Raw genomic sequence first — 17,169 nt, 5'->3', positions numbered from 1 at the left:
CAGAATATGACCTTATTCAGAAATATAATTAGTTAGGATGAGGTCACACTGGAGTAGGTTGGTTCCCTAATTCATTATGATTGGCGTCCTACATAAAAACAAGAAATGTGAACACACATATATGATAAAAGTAGCATTTCAAATGGGAGGGAAGGTAAATAATTCAACTCATGATACTAAAATACAGGGTTGGTCATTTGGAAAAAAAATTAAAAGCTACATCTCATATCATTCCTTAAACTGAAATAACTCCAATAGAAATAAATTTCAACTATAAATTCTACCTGAAAATACAGATTCGTCTATATAGAGATAACATCTTTGAGGGGAAACACCTTTTGTGAACATCACCAAATACAGAAGCCATAAATGAAAAAGTCAATAAAGATAAGTAAAAGTTTTTAATTTCCAGATGGTCTAATGACTACAAAAAATGAACAGAGAAGAAACAGACAAATGACAACGTGGGGAAAATATTACAAACATGACAAATGGCTGATTATATATCCCTTTTGAAAGGGAATTTAACAATAACAAATACACGTTTGTAGCAAAACAAAATTAGATATGATCTAATAGGGAAGAAAAGGGAAGGAACAAATAAGTAAGATATAGGACATACATATGACTCAACAGAATGTAGTAGTTAAAATCTAATGTGTATTAAAAAAGGGCAGAACCATAGGTTTAGTGTGTTACTATTTGTGTAGATTAAAATGAAGAAGAAACAAAGAAATGCTTGTATAGGTATGTAAACATTCAGAAAGAACAATCAGAAGTTTACCTGTTATTTTTTTTGAGTGGCAAGTGAAGTAACTTTTAAATAACATGAATTGTATTTAAAAAATCAAAAAAACAGAACAGTTCAAATACTCCATAAACATTTGCTTTTTTGGTTTGTTTTGAAACAGGGTCTTGTTTTATAGCCCAGGCTAGCCTTGAACTCTAGGATCTTCCTTGCCTCAACCTCTTATGTGGTAGTATTATAGGCATGTACCACCATACCCAGCAAACATTTGCTTTAGGTTACAATAAAAAATCTTGTACATACTTGTAAGTTTTGTAGCAGGGGCTGGGTTTTAAGCAAGTAACTACCAAACTGTAATAATTGAGAAATTCAACTTATTCCTATAAACATTTTTTCTACACAGCTCTATTTGTTTTAAATAGAGTGAAGGAATACTGTTTTTCCTCTCATCTATTTACTGGAGTCCCTTCACCTTAAACTAAATAAACTCTTGTATAATATATTTTGTTCCTTGAAATTATTTCAACCAATTTATTATCACATAGCTAAAAAACATGACTTTTACATATTGACAATGACTCATTAATGTTAAAATAGGAATGAATTAGGTTAACAATGAATTGGGTGCTCTAAAAAAAGGTGGGCTCAAACACTAGGTTTACCAACAAATAATATTTAGTAATGGTTACAGTAAAATTACAACTCTTCAGGTCCAAATTTCTTCATACATTAATACTATTAATTTCATAAAAGTGTGCCATGTGAACAAATTCAATGTTAATATTTATTCTTTGTCTTCAGAGATGAAGTGGTACAGTAACAGCCCATATTAAGGATAAAAATGGCAAAGGGATACCTCTAAATTTCAGCCTGAGAAGTTCACTGTATTCATTTATACAGACACTGTGGACCAAACAAAGACTGAAAATTGAAGAAATTCAGGATTATAAATGTTACTATTTCTTCCTACATCTGTTTCACTATGCCTAAACACCACCACTTAGGTTCTGTTATCTGCTTCATCTTTTTATCTTTTTTACTATTACTTAGCCCAATGAATACTTCCTCTGGTCACTTCTAAATCCCTCCTTCCAAAGTAATCAAACCTTTTCACATTCCTATCATTTCTTTGAATATGCACCACATTGAAAGCACGAAAATTCTGCATACAAGTACGCAATAACTAAAACATCTACAATGATTATCAGTTTTCTTCCTGAGCTGATGTAATGAAAATGTCTATTAAAACTTTTCTTTTATTCAAATAAGACACGTACTGCGACTATAGCCTACAATTTAAGACATGATAACTTAATTTAAACTTACAGAAACCAGCATGGGTACTCTAGGAATACTACTGAATAGGAAACAATAAAGATAAATTTTAATTCTCCCTAATTTTCATATCAACCCTCAACATATTATTTTCAAAGAGTCAAACACTATAATTAATAAACACTTGTTAATATTTAAAAGAAGGGGAGGAATGAAAGACCACAGAAAGACGCTGCAAGATCGTATTCTGTCTGCTGACATAAATAATGATCTTAAAAAATGAAAAACACCCAAAATATTAAACTAGATACAATTTCAAAACACACCATAACATACCACATACCAGTCCAAATAAATACTGAGCCTTCATGTTCAAAATATTCTTTTGAAATTACCTCTAGAATGGGGAGTAGTGGCTTTATTATTAACACTTTCAAATAATTCTTACTTTATTAACTTGATATTCAATTAAACTTTTGTTTTCAAACTCTTGAGTATATAAGGGAGGCAGAATGTACACAAAATGCAAAAATACTGCAAAAATTTCCTTAATATATAAATGCTAATATAAATGATATGTAAGCCAAATTTAGGTAGTAACAGAAGATGGGTTCTTCTGTGTAGTGGTTATCATGTTTGCCTCGACAGTAACAGAAATCCCAAGAACACTTTCTGTTTTTATAAGCAATATAAATTTTATCGTAAGAAAATATGACTTTTCTTTGAATGGGTCAATAAACTCTAAGTATTTTTGTTTTGGCACAACCATTTTTAGATTTTAAGTGGAGTAGCGCCCTTAACGGGCCTCCATTTTAAATGTCCTATCTTAGCCAACATCTTTTCTCCCCCTTTATTGAATATGCTCATGCATGCTAACCACTCTCAACTAGCAAGCTATTTTTGTTATTATAATCACACACTCTGATCCTAGTAATGGAGTTACATGCTTAAAAAGTCAATTATTTGTTCCCAAACCTGTGTATGCCAATTTACTTGCCCTTACATGACTTAACATTACTTATATTAATTAACTAACTTCAGTTAAGTCTATGTACTACAATACAAAAGTGTTATTTCTATGCAAACTAAGTAGAATGCTTCAATAAAAGTGAATTATTCTTTTAAAAGGTGACATAATTGAAAAATACTAGGGAAAACTCATAAAAGTGATTTTCAGAAAGAGCCTATTACTTAGGGTTTTCAAAAGTATCTTTAAACTTTTATTCCAAAAGAATATTTGAGAAATCGAAACTGCAAACTAGAGACCATGCATTATGGATATACTTAACAGAGGAACAACTTCCCTCAACTCCAAAAAGAAATGGTATCAGCTCTATATGAAAAAGTTGGCAAATGAATGTTTACATATAAAAAAACTTAAGTTTTAAATAAGAAAAGTATTTTTTATAATTTTTCAATAACCTACCCAAGTAATTATCCCAATCTCAGATATAAAATATCCTAACATCCCTTAAACTGGTTTGCTATACCAATTAAATAAATCCTATATGTCTATACAAAAGAGTAGCCTATAATAATAAGCACTCTGAAATAAGTTTCTGGGGAAAAAAAAGTATTAAAATGTATGCTCCACAGATATACACAGATGTATCCTAAGCATCTAGAATAAATTCCTGGTGTACAGATGATTTTCAGTGACTATCTTGAGTTAAGAAGAGGAACTTACCGTGATGACAGCCTTGCTTAGACAAATGGATCCCCTGCAGCCATATTCTGTCTCATCTTCAGATTTGTAGTAACTCAGAGTATTATTTTTCAACACTACCCAACGATCTTGCCACCCATGAATGTAGTTTGTCCACTGGAAGTGGGAAGGAGAAGAGAAAGGAAAATAAAAAGTATTTTAGAAATCCAGATTTTCAGCAATCTAATTTTAAAATCAAAATGGGAGAAGTCCTAGCTTAATTATAAGCATAAGTACTAAAATAAGTATTAAAAAGTAAAAAGCTAAGATTTTTCTAGATTGTATAAAGATTTTCAGTAATTTTTAAATTTTTAAATAAAAATACCTAAAAAGTAAAACACATTTTCTTCTCTATTTATTTGAAGAATAAAACAGAAGCAGGATTTTGGCTAAAATCTTTTGTATGCTTTTGGTCTCCTCTCTTTAACACTTTCATGACATTTAAGTTGTTCTGGTTCCTGTCATTAATTAATATATCTAACAGAAAACTAAGTTTGGTTATATACTCTGTCTCCTACTCCAAGAACTTGCATAAAGTCTCCTAAACCTAGAAGTGTGATGCCAATCATTGCCAAAATTCTATTTTCTGTTATAAGTTATTTCCATGTACTCACAGCTACAAAGTAAAAAAACTAGACTATTAATCTGTAAGTCTACATCAACTTTAATTTCTCCCCACAGAACTCAATTCTACCTATTTAAAATGGTTAATTCAGTTTCCAAGTTTCCCTGAGTTTGTATATTTTTTAAACTCAGGAGTAATAATATAAACATAAAACTGGCTTTCAAAAATGTAGTTGGATTATCTGTCTCTAGTACTGTAGTTAAAAATAATTTCTGTGTTGCTAAAGTCTTGATGCACAATGATCACAATCAATACAGTAGCAAAGTTAGAAATGTAACTTCTATGGGAATACTTGATTTTGCATGTTTTAATTTATGCTGTAGGGTTTTATGTATAAACAATTCCAAAAATGATCTGCTAATTCCAAAAATTAACTCAAAAGAGATTGTTAAAACATAGCTCTAGTTCAGGCTAACTCCCCTTGAGAAACCTATTTTCCTATTCCTTAATTCAGCATGTTTGAGATTGGTTCAGCTCTTAAATCTTCTAAGCCCCATTATTACAACTCCTCTCTAAGAGCTCACCCATGCCAACAATTTAACTCATTCTTTTCTATGGGCTCTCTAATCATTATTTCCTTCTTTCTAACTGCTTGTGACTTATCACCACTTAGACAGTAACTTGAAATAAATGATGGTTACAAACAAAACTAAACTCTCCTCCTCCTATAAAGGTATACTTCCTATGCTCCTATTTTCTTAGCTCTACTGCTACTTTTAACAGTTGTGCAGACTCAAACCTGGTTCAGAGTGTCTGTATCATACAACAAAATAGTGGATACAGGATGAAACAGACTCAACTAGCTTACTACTTGTGCCAGAGTTTTGCCATATTGCTTAACTTTTGTATGGTTCTGTTTCTTTGTCTGTTGTTTGAATAGCTGAATAATGAAAATGCTTAGCATAGTCATACAGGATACTCAATACTTTACTGTTCCTTTTCATTCCTTATAGCTCATCACCAAATCCTACTAATCTTTTCTTTAAGTTACACCCTTAAATTTGCCTCCTCTTCCCAATTTTTAATAATTGCAATCAATTATTACAATTATTAATTAATAATTAATATTTATTATTAAATTAATAATAAATATTATTGTATTAGGTTCTTGAATTCTTGAGAAGGCTTAATAACCTTGCCTCTAGTTTCTTCTGCTTTTTCATAATTTACATAATCTTATTTACTTATTAAGCATACTGGCTTACTTACGTTACATATTAATCTTATTGAGACTCAAACTCCCAAACTTACATGGACACCTTCCCACTGCCTATTATTGCACTGATGGACATTTAAGACCCTCTTCCCTTGCTTCCCATTACTACCTTTCATGAGGCTAGTATCTGTGTAACTTTGGTCAAGTTAACATCTGTGTATTAGTTTCTTTCTCAATTCTATCTCTTAGAGTTAAGATTAAGTAAGAACAGACTTAGAACAGCACCTGGTACATAGTATTTCCCAGCCTGAGGCAGAGTTATACATAGCTAATAAAGCTTAACCTCCAATGTGACACACTCAAGCAGATCTCCTTTCCAAAGTGACAGGAGGGGACCCTTTCTATAAGTTTATATTATTTTCTTATAGAGGAAGCAACAAATTACCTAACCTTCAGAACTCTTGATTCAAAAATGTTAGCTGCTATTATTATGCATAAAAGGCAGGCTTTTTGCCTTTTCTCTGTTTTTATGATACTCATTCCCTTACTTCCCCATTTAATAAATACAGACGCGGCTATAGTCTAGATATTGCAGGACAATCAAAGATTCCTATTGCCTACAGTTCAGCAGTCACAAATTCAAAAGAAAAAATGTATTTAGAATAAGAATCAGAACCAAGTTTTAAACAAAATGTTATGGGAATTCAAGGGAAAGAGATCTTGAATGAGATGCAGTGGAACATACTTGTAATCCCAGCATGTAGGAGACTGAGGTAGGAAGATTATGGAGTTCAAGGCCAGCCTGAGCCACATAGCAAGACCCTATTAAGTTAGGAAGGGAGGGAAGGAAGAAAGGAAGGAAAGAAGGAAAGGAAGAAAATGAGATGGATTCAAGGGTAGAATTTCAGCTAACAGGTGTGCGAGAGAGAAGGTAAACCAGGATGTAAGGAGGAAATTCAGAACTTGGGTAAGGTTTATTTTATCCAGGCTTAGGTGCTTTCAAGTTCTACTAAGGCATAAAACTTTTCCAAACAAAGACCATCCTATTTATTTTAGCCACCCTGAATTACTATTTGTCCAGAATTTTTGGAACCTACTTTCCTAAGAAATGATTAAGAAATATGCTTCATATGAATTTCCATATAGAAGATTTCCAGATTACCATATAGAGGAAAAAAACTTTTGGACTGGCATATTTTTAATACAAATTTACATCCCCATTCTATTCCACTCCATTTTATGGAAGAAGAAATACAAGAAATTACTGTTGGGATTTATCTACATTACTCAACAGAAGGAAAAGAATACATGTTGAAGTTCTAATTCTTGCTTAAATCATCATGTAAACCGAAAGGATTCAAAGTGTTTAACAAGTACTTTTAACTTAAAAACTATCATCTTCAGTACTAGTATATGTATACAATATAAAACACCTTTGTGGAGCTGGGGTTAGAGCTCAGTGGTAGAACACTGGCCTAGGATGCACACTGCCCTAGGGTTCAATCCCTAGCACTGCCAAACAAAACACCTTTGATTAAAAGTTTCCAGAAAACATATATAACCATAAATTGTTAAATTTCTGGCAAATTTCCTTCATAAAAGGGATGTTAAAAGGAATAATGTAAAAAGCTTTATTTCTGTTCATTCTACATATGCAGCAACAGTTAGAACTTAAGTTATTTTATTTCCCCTTTCATAGTTTCAAATACTACACTTCTACGCATTTAAATACCAAGGAAACAGTCTTCCTTCTTTTTCTAAACCCCTCCTTGAGACAGGGCCTCACTATAGCACAGGCTGGCCTCACTGGCTATGTACTCCAGATTTGCCAGGAACCTGTGATCCTCCTGCCTCACCCTTCCAGATGGTGGCATTAGACACGTGTACCACTACACCTGGCTTCTCATTTTTTGAACTGTAGTATACCTAGTATACTACTCTGCATATGGTAAATAATCAATAGCACAAGACTTTTTTCCACCAGTCACTCCACTATCTCCCAAAAAGTGATGATCAACAGGTCAAAAGCAATTTGTTTTATAAAACTTAACATCACCAGAGTACTAATAAGAAGTCTGCTTCTCATCTAATGAGAAAAGTGATGTTAACTAACAGAACCACTGAGAAGCAAAGAATCCATTTCATGTGTTGTTTCTACTTGAAAGTGCGTATCTACTACACAGTATGTTCAGTATAGATCCCTAAATTATAAGACACACTGAATCTAAACAAACCCTGGGGAGCTTCATTTTACTGAAAGCACTGCACTGAAACTTCTAGATGATCACAGTATCAGTACACAATTTTTCTGCTATACAAATAAAAGTTAACACTTGCAAGCCTTGCATCTGACATCCTCATACCTTTCCTAAGCCCTTTCTTATTAGCCTCCTAAAGACATTATAAAAGCCTAACATGAAACAATACCACAAACGGTGTCCAAATGATTCTAATATGAATACTGGTAGAGTGATTTCTCAATACCCAGTGGCTGCACATGACCTGTATCTTATGACTAGCTTGTTGAGAGACCAGCCCCAGCTCCTGTTCAAGTTAACTGCTAGCTCCAGCCATTTCTTAAAGTTTAATAGGGAGAGGGAAGTCAAAAGGTTATGTTGAGTCTTCTCATAAAAACTTTAAAACATGTGCTATCAAAATATCACCCACCTTTAGTCCTGAAAAAGATTATTTTGCTAAAATTTTGGAAAGGTGTTTTTAAAACTATAGAAAAAGTAAATGTCTTTACCCTTGACCCCTTAGTGCACAAGTATTTTATTATTAAATAATGCTCTTCTTCCGGGACTAAAGGTCGGTCTCTGCTCTGACATGTTTGAAGTTACTAGCATTAATATTTCTTGTACTTTATACCGACTGCCAATTCAATAGCTCTTTTCTAAAGTGGGGTAAGACGTGAGAGCAAAAAGTACAAAAGTGCTGCCTCACTCACCCATCTCTCACCACATCGACGATTACTACTACCTCGGATTTCAGGACCAAACTAAATCAACTGGCTTGCCTCAACAGCCGCGTCAGCAGAGCCCCCGACCTATACTTCTTGGTACCTCCAGACTAATTTCTTGGGAAAATCTGATCTGAGCCGCCCCCACGCCCAGTACTTCGGTCCCCACTGTTGCCCAACCCAGATTCCTATACCCCGGACAGCTGCCGCCTTGGGTCCCAAGACATGGTGCGTATCTCGCCTCTCAAACTGGATCCCGGGTTACTACACGCTTTCCCGGGTCCTCTGCAGCTCCTGACAAACCCCTGGACCAGCGAGGAGGACGCCCCCCTCTCCCCCGCCGCACATTCCGCAACCCCCGCCCCGGGACGGTCAGCGCCTCCCGCCAGCCCCACCCCACCCCGGGCTGTCCGCGGCTCCACTCGCCTCGCGGCAGGTGAGTCCAGGCAGTGGGCCCTCTGCCCCGCGGGTGGCTCACCTTGCTGAGGACTCCGCAGCGCTCCACGGGCGGCCCGGACTCCGTCTCCGGGTCCTCCTCCGAGCCCGACGAGTTCCAGCTCTGGTTATCCGACATGGAGGCGCGACAGCCGAGCAGGAGACCGGCCCCTACTTCGCGAGCTGTGCCGGAGGAGGCGCCCAGTCCCTGGGGTGAAGGGTCGAAGGATGGCGAGGCGAAGAGTGCCCGCTCCGGTGCGGGAGGGAGCAGGAGGAGGGACGAAGTGTACCCGCCGCCCCGCCGCCGCCGCGCCTGACCCCGAGTGGACCGGGGAAGGAGGACGAGCGGCGAAGGAAGCCTGCCCTTCCAGCCGTCAGCCGCCGTCGCCGTGACCCCTGCGCTGCGCCTGGCGCCACCAGCCGAACCCGGCCCCCTCAATGTCAACCTCAGGGAAGGAGAAAGCGAGGAGGAAGGGAAGAGAAAAATCAGCTGTAGAGACCCTCGTCCACTCACACCTCCGCCACCGCCGCCATCTTCCTGCCTGGCCCACTATTTACCCTCCCCTCCCCTCTCCACTCCCCTCCCCTTCGTCCTCCCATTCTCCCCCGTACTCCCCGCCCCGTCCCCCTCCCGGCGTCTGACGCGACACGCCGAGGGTTCGGGATCCCCCTCCCGCTCCCTACCTCCGGCTCTCCCGGGTGACGACGGGTAGGAAAGTAGGAGGAGCCGAGACAGGAGAGGGTGGGCTAGGGACGCCGCTGCGCTGCATTCTGGGAACGACGCTGCCCTGCCGCGCAGACTCCTGGGAATTGTAGTCGCGACACTAGGCAACGGGTGAGTGTCCCGCGTGGGGAAGGCTTGTCGCCTTGGGGACCTACAAGCGGCGAGTGGGCTTTGTTTGACAATTGCGTGGCCCTTCCCGACGGCATCGCTTCTGTCCCAACCTAGCGTGTTATGACTAGGTGCTCGCGGGCCAGAACGTGAGATAACTGTCAGGTGAGGATGTTGGGGTTGTCTTCCACGACTGCTTTCCGGAAAACCTCCTGAACATTTAGGGATTTGCCTGGGCGAGAACGTACCGTGCGCTGCTGCCACAACCATGGGCTAGAGAATAGGGGTTTGTGACTTCTCCCCCAAACCATCTCCGTAAACCATGAAGGTCTTCTATCTTGTCTTTAGAAGTTAGACTTCATACTTCAAAGGCGGGTCAAAGGCGTTTCCCGCCTTTGAAGGAAGAATTCCCACAGTCTCTTCTCACAAGCCAACACTTCGCATTGCTAGATTTATGGAGTTTTTATTTTGTAAAAAGTAATCTTGAGTTTGTCAAAAATTAATGATGTTAGAAGACTTGTTTATTTTAAAATGTCAGATGATAGCTTGGAGTTTTTTCTTAGTTGTGAATGAGTATCTTTTCAGACCCATGTTAACCATCTCTACCCATCTACCTTCCCCTGAAAGATACAAAATGCGAACTGAGGGTGTGGCTTAAGTGGTAGATGACCTGCCCAACATGCTCAAGGCCCTTAGTTCAAACCCCAGGACCACCAAAGCAAAAACAACCAAACCAAGCCGGGTTTGTTGTTGCATGTCTATAATCGAAGCTGCTGGGTAGGCAGAGGTGGTAGGATCAAGATCATGGTCTGACACTGGCCCCTGCAAAAGCACCAGACCCTCTCTGAAAGACAGGCTATAAGCAAAAAAGGACGGGGATCCTTGTGGAGCATGAAGTTCTGCGTTCAATCTCCAGGACTACTAAAAAAGAAAAAAGCAATAGTTTTGTTGAATAATAAGGGTTTAGGCAATAGGAAGCTGGTTTTGTTTTAAGATTGGAATTAGTGGAAAGAGCAATAAAAGATCTAACATCTTGTCAGCGATCTTTTGTGTTCATTACATTAACTTTTATTGTGAGACCTTTGACCTTGTACCTTCAATTCTTTCCTCCCTCTGGTGTGTTTATGTCTTGTTGATTTCCTGATAATTGCCAACAGTGAATTTTCTTATATTAAAGCATAGAAAGAATGCATGCTTGCTACCAGGATGGTAGGAGGAAATTTTGAGATGAAGGGAAAAAGGCACAATTAAGGTAGCCATGGAAGAGGCCAATTTAACTGGTATCTTCAGGAAAAAAAAAATACAGAATCAGAAGTGCCCCTGAGTTATGCCTGTAATTTCTTTCATTTTCCTAGGTTGACACCTAGTAGATACTAATTTTGCTATAAGTCAGTTATAAATCATTTTCTCATTGTGAAATCATGATAAGGCATAATTGAAAGACATTCAGGTGAATAAAACTTTAAGGGATAGAGCTTTTGAAAATACTTCGTCAAAATGTTAAAACAGTCCCAAGGTTGTTTCAAAAAGAAAAAAGGAACACTCACTTAGAACATTTTTCTCTTTACTGAGTTACAAAAAATACACCTTTAGAATATTATTTTGTTTTGGCTTGCTATTGCCTAATATGGTTAGACTTCCTATTTCTGATGTTTTTAAGGACTAGGTTTTAAAATCACTACTCTTTACGTAAATTATTGTGAAGTATTGAGAAATTCACTTCATAATGCAATTTAGAAACATAGTATATGTACAACTTTCTATTGTATTTTATGTCTTTCTAGGTTATGTGTAATTGTAACCACCAGGACTTAGGTCACTAAGTGCCCACTTACTCAGTGGGAAATTGCTTCATTATATTTGGTATTAATGTGAGAGAACGTGCCTTTTTAAAAAGCGTTTTTGCTACATTGTTCCTTTATACCTTTAAGACTAAAATATTTTTTAAGTGAAGAGATTTTGACATAATGGATAGAATACTGAATTAGAGGTTAAGATTTACTTCATTACTGTTAATGGAAAGAAATGGCAATATAAGAATAAAATACGTAAGTTTTCTTAATTCACTGATGTCAATGATAGCTTTTAGAGTTGTCTTTTACTTCCCCAACCCTCTTATAATGTTCAATATATTCTATTATTAATTTATTTGTACTTTTTGAACTTGAATCCACCTGGGATTTATTTTAGTATTTGGAATGAGGTAGAAATTGAATTGGCTTTTAAACATGGCCACTTGGCCCAGCACTTTACTGAATAGTTTATTCTTACCCTTATACCTTTTAGGCAAAATTCCCATATGTAGGCCTGTTTCTGGGCCCCATTCTTTTTTCATTGATCTGTTTATCTATGTCTATGCTAATATCATACTGATATAATTACTACTTAACTTCATACTATTTTCATATTTGCAAAATTCTCCTGATGTTCTTTTTCATGCGGATACTTTTTTGTATCTTTTCTTCCAGATGAATTTTATTTAATTTTTTTTCCTTTTTCTTTTATTATTCATATGTGCATACAAGGCTTGGTTCATTTCTCCCCCCTGCTCCCACCTCCTCCCTTACCACCCACTCCGCCCCCTCCCTCTCCCCACCCCCAATACCCAGCAGAAACTATTTTGCCCTTATTTCTAATTTTGTTGTAGAGAGAGTATAAGCAATAATAGGAAGGAACAAGGGTTTTTGCTGGTTGAGATAAGGATAGCTATACAGGGCATTGACTCACATTGATTTCCTGTGTGTGGGTGTTACCTTCTAGGTTAATTCTTTTTGATCTAACCTTTTCTCTAGTACCTGTTCCCCTTTTCCTATTGGCCTCAGTTGCTTTAAGGTATCTGCTTTAGTTTCTCTGCGTTAAGGGCAACAAATGCGAGCTAGTTTTTTAGGTGTCTTATCTATCCTCACCCCTCCCTTGTGTGCTCTCGCTTTTATCATGTGCTCATAGTCCAATCCCCTTGTTGTGTTTGCCCTTGATCTAATGTCCACATATGAGGGAGAACATACGATTTTTGGTCTTTTGGGCCAGGCTAACCTCACTCAGAATGATGTTCTCCAATTCCATCCATTTACCAGCGAATGATAACATTTTGTTCTTCTTCATGGCTGCATAAAATTCCATTGTGTATAGATACCACATTTTCTTAATCATTCGTCAGTGGTGGGGCATCTTGGCTGTTTCCATAACTTGGCTATTGTGAATAGTGCCGCAATAAACATGGATGTGCAGGTGCTTCTGGAGTAACAGTCTTTTGGGTATATCCCCAAGAGTGGTATTGCTGGATCCAATGGTAGATCGATGTCCAGCTTTTTAAGTAGCCTCCAAATTTTTTTCCAGAGTGGTTGTACTAGTCTACATTCCCACCAACAGTGTAAGAGGGTTCCTTTTTCCCCCGCATCCTCGCCAACACCTGTTGTTGGTGGTGTTGCTGATGATGGCTATTCTAACAGGGGTGAGGTGGAATCTTAGCGTGGTTTAATTTGCATTTCCTTTATTGCTAGAGATGGTGAGCATTTTTTCATGTGTTTTCTGGCCATTTGAATTTCTTCTTTTGAGAAAGTTCTGTTTAGTTCACTTGCCCATTTCTTTATTGGTTCATTAGTTTTGGGAGAATTTAGTTTTTTAAGTTCCCTGTATATTCTGGTTATTAGTCCTTGTCTGATGTATAGTTGGCAAATATTTTCTCCCACTCTGTGGGTGTTCTCTTCAGTTTAGAGACCATTTCTTTTGATGAACAGAAGCTTTTTAGTTTTATGAGGTCCCATTTATTTATGCTATCTCTTAGTTGCTGTGCTGCTGGGGTTTCATTGAGAAAGTTCTTACCTATACATACTAACTCCAGAGTATTTCCTACTCTTTCTTGTATCAACTTAAGAGTTTGTGGTCTGATATTAAGATCCTGGATCCATTTTGAGTTAATATTGGTATAGGGTGATATACATGGATCTAGTTTCAGTTTTTTGCAGACTGCTAACCAGTTTTCCCAGCAGTTTTTGTTGAAGAGGCTGCTATTTCTCCATCGTATATTTTTAGCTCCTTTGTCAAAGATAAGTTGCTCATAGTTGTGTGGCTTCATATCTGGGTCCTCTATTCTGTTCCACTGGTCTTCATGTCTGTTTTTGTGCCAGTACCATGCTGTTTTTATTGTTATTGCTTTGTAATATAGTTTGAAGTCAGGTATTGTGATACCTCCTGCATTGTTCTTTTGACTGAGTATTGCCTTGGCTATTCGTGGCCTCTTGTGTTTCCATATAAATTTCACGGTAGATTTTTCAATCTCTTTGATGAATGTCATTGGAATTTTGATGGGAATTGCATTAAACATGTAGATTACTTTAGGGAGTATCGACATTTTTACTATGTTGAGTCTACCAATCCATGAGCATGGGAGATCTCTCCACTTTCTAGAGTCTTCCTCAATCTCTTTCTTCAGAAGTGTATAGTTTTCCTTGTAGAGGTCTTTCACATCTTTTGTTAGGTTTACACCTAGGTATTTGATTTTGTTTGAGGCTATTGTAAATGGAATTGTGTTCATACATTCTTTTTCCGTTTGCTCATTGTTAGTGTATAGAAATGCTAATGATTTTTCTATGTTGATTTTATATCCTGCTACCTTGCTATAGCTATTGATGATGTCTAGAAGCTTCTGAGTAGAGTTTTTTGGGTCTTTAAGGTATAGGATCATGTCGTCTGCAAATAGGGATATTTTGACAGTTTCTTTACCTATTTGTATTCCTTTTATTCCTTCTTCTTGCCTAATTGCTCTGGCTAGGAATTCCAGTACTATGTTGAATAGGAGTGGAGCTAGTGGGCATCCTTGTCTGGTTCCTGATTTTAGAGGGAATGGTTTCAGTTTTTCTCCGTTAAGTATAATGCTGGCTGTAGGTTTGTCATATATAGCTTTTATAATGTTGAGGTACTTTCCTTCTATTCCTAGTTTTCTTAGAGCTTTTATCATGAAATGGTGTTGGATCTTATCAAAGGCTTTTTCTGCATCTATTGAGATGATCAAGTGGTTTTTGTCTTTGCTTCTGTTAATGTGGTTTATTACGTTTATTGATTTTCATATGTTGAACCACCCCTGCATCCCTGGGATGAAGCCTACCTGGTCGTGGTGAATAATCTTTTTGATGTGTTGCTGAATTCGATTTGCCATTATTTTGTTGAGGATTTTTGCATCAATGTTCATTAAGGAGATTGGCCTATAGTTCTTCTTTGCCTGGTTTTGGGATAAGTGTAATACTGGCTTCATAAAATGGGTTTGGCAGTTTTCCTTCCCTTTCTATTTCATGGAACAGTTTGAGGAGGGTTGGTATCAGTTCTTCTTTAAAGGTCTGATAGAATTCAGCAGAGAATCCATCAGGTCCTGGACTTTTCTTTTTGGGGAGACTCTTGATTGCTGCTTCAATTTCATTTTGTGTTATAGGTCTATTCAGGTGATTAATTTCCTCTTGGTTCAGTTTTGGATGATCATATGTATCTAGAAATCTGTCCATTTCTTTTAGATTTTCAAATTTGTTTGAATATAGGTTCTCAAAGTAGTCTCTGATGATTTCCTGGACTTCCATGGTGTTTGTTGTTATCTCCCCTTTTGCATTCCTAATTCTACTAATTTGGGTTTTTTCTCTCCTCATTTTAGTCAGGTTTGCCAGGGGTCTATCGATCTTGTTTATTTTTTCAAAGAACCAACTTTTTGTTTCATTAATTCTTTGTATGGTTTTTTTGGTTTCTGTTTCGTTGATTTCAGCTCTTATTTTTATTATTTCTCTCCTTCTATTTGTTTTGGGATTTGCTTGTTCTTGTTTTTCTAGGAGTTTGAGATGTATCATTAGGTCATTGATTTGGGATCTTTCAATCTTTTTAATAGATGCACTCATGGCTATAAACTTTCCTCTCAAGACTGCCTTAGCTGTGTCCCATAGGTTCCGGTAGGTTGTGTTTTCATTTTCATTGACTTCCAGGAACTTTTTAATTTCCTCTTTTATTGCATCGATGATCCATTCTTCATTATGTAATGAGTTATTTAGTTTCCAGCTGTTTGCATGTTTTTTGTCTTTACTTTTGTTGTTGAGTTCTACTTTTACTGCATTGTGGTCAGATAGTATGCACGGTATTATTTCTATTTTCTTATATTTGCTGAGGCTTGCTTTGTGCCCTAGGATATGATCTATTTTCGAGAAGGTTCCATGGGCTGCTGAGAAGAATGTATATTGTGTAGAGGTTGGATGAAAGTTCGGTAGACATCTACTAGGTCCATTTGATCTATTGCATATTTTAGATGTTGGATTTCTTGATTGAGTTTTTGTTTGGATGACCTATCTATTGATGATAATGGGATGTTAAAGTCTCCCACAACCACTGTGTTGGCGTTTATATATGCTTTTAGGTCTTTCAGGGTATGTTTGATGAAATTGGGTGCGTTGACATTGGGTGCGTACAGATTGATGATTATTATTTCCTTTTGGTCTATTTCCCCTTTTATTAGTATGGAATGTGCTTCTTTATCTCATTTGATCAATGTAGGTTTGAAGTCTACTTTGTCAGAGATAAGTATTGCTACTCCTGCCTGTTTTCGGGGGCTATTGGCTTGGTAAATCTTCTTCCAGCCTTTCATCCTAAGCATATGCTTATTTCTGTCAGTGAGATGAGTCTCCTGTAAGCAACAAATTGTTGGATCTTCCTTTTTAATCCATTTTGTCAAATGGTGTCTTTTGATGGGTGAATTAAGTCCATTAACATTAAGCGTTAGTACTGATAGGTATGTGGTGATTCCTGCCATTTAGTTGTCTTAGTTGTTTGAAGGTTTGATTGTGTGTACCTAACTTGATGTTACTCTCTACTGTCTTGCTTTTTCTTATCCTGTGGTTTGGTGCTGCCTGCCTTTTCATGGTGAAGTTGGGTGTCACTTTCTGTGTGCAGGATCCCTTGCAGAATCTTTTGTAATGGTGGCTTTGTGGTCACATATTGTTTTAGTTTCTGCTTATCATGGAAGACTTTTATTGCTCCATCTATTTTGAATGATAGCTTTGCTGGGTAGAGTATCCTGGGGTTGAAGTTATTTTCATTCAGTGCCCGGAAGATCTCACCCCACGCTCTTCTTGCTTTTAATGTTTCTGTTGAGAAGTCTGCTGTGATTTTGATGGGTTTACCTTTGTATGTTACTTGTTTTTTCTCTCTTACAGCCTTCAATATTCTTTCCTTAGTTTCTGAACTTGTTGTTTTAATGATGATATGTCGTGGAGTAGTTCTATTTTGATCTGGTCTGTTTGGTGTCCTGGAGGCCTCTTGCATCTGTATGGGAATATCTTTCTCTAGATTTGGGAAATTTTCCGTTATTATTTTGTTGAATATATTACGCATTCCCTTCGCTTGCACCTCTTCTCCTTCTTCGATGCCCATGATTCTCAAGTTTGGCCTTTTGATGGAGTCAGTGAG

The 17,169-nt window shown here is 37.4% G+C and overlaps 2 protein-coding genes across 6 annotated transcripts in view; one reads left to right on the top strand and one right to left on the bottom strand.

Moving 5' to 3' along the window:
• Cert1 (ceramide transporter 1) overlaps window positions 1-9,673 on the bottom strand; it is a 119,847-nt gene extending 110,174 nt beyond the window's left edge. The window contains exons 1-3 of one of the 3 annotated variants that reach the window (XM_074077274.1): window positions 9,588-9,673; window positions 8,947-9,337; window positions 3,711-3,845 (exon numbers count right to left, since the gene is read on the bottom strand). In XM_074077274.1, coding sequence (XP_073933375.1) covers window positions 3,711-3,845; window positions 8,947-9,337; window positions 9,588-9,673 — 612 coding nt within the window. Of the gene's footprint in view, window positions 1-3,710; window positions 3,846-8,946; window positions 9,450-9,587 lie in introns of those variants that run through there. The other 2 variants (XM_020185696.2, XM_020185697.2) reach the window with 2 other exon arrangements.
• The window catches only part of Polk (DNA polymerase kappa), a 77,314-nt gene continuing 69,582 nt past the window's right edge, over window positions 9,438-17,169 (top strand). For 2 of the 3 annotated variants that reach the window (XM_074077272.1, XM_074077270.1), the window contains exon 1: window positions 9,438-9,900. The gene's annotated coding sequence lies outside the window, so the exon portion shown is untranslated. The remainder of the gene's footprint in view (window positions 9,901-17,169) is intronic. The other variant, XM_074077271.1, reaches the window with a different exon arrangement.

This window comes from Castor canadensis, chromosome 6 (assembly GCF_047511655.1).
Source record: "Castor canadensis chromosome 6, mCasCan1.hap1v2, whole genome shotgun sequence".
Taxonomy (NCBI): Eukaryota; Metazoa; Chordata; class Mammalia; order Rodentia; family Castoridae; genus Castor; species Castor canadensis.
The sequence above is the reverse complement of the archived record's forward strand: the minus strand, read 5'-3'. Positions and strand labels throughout refer to the sequence as shown.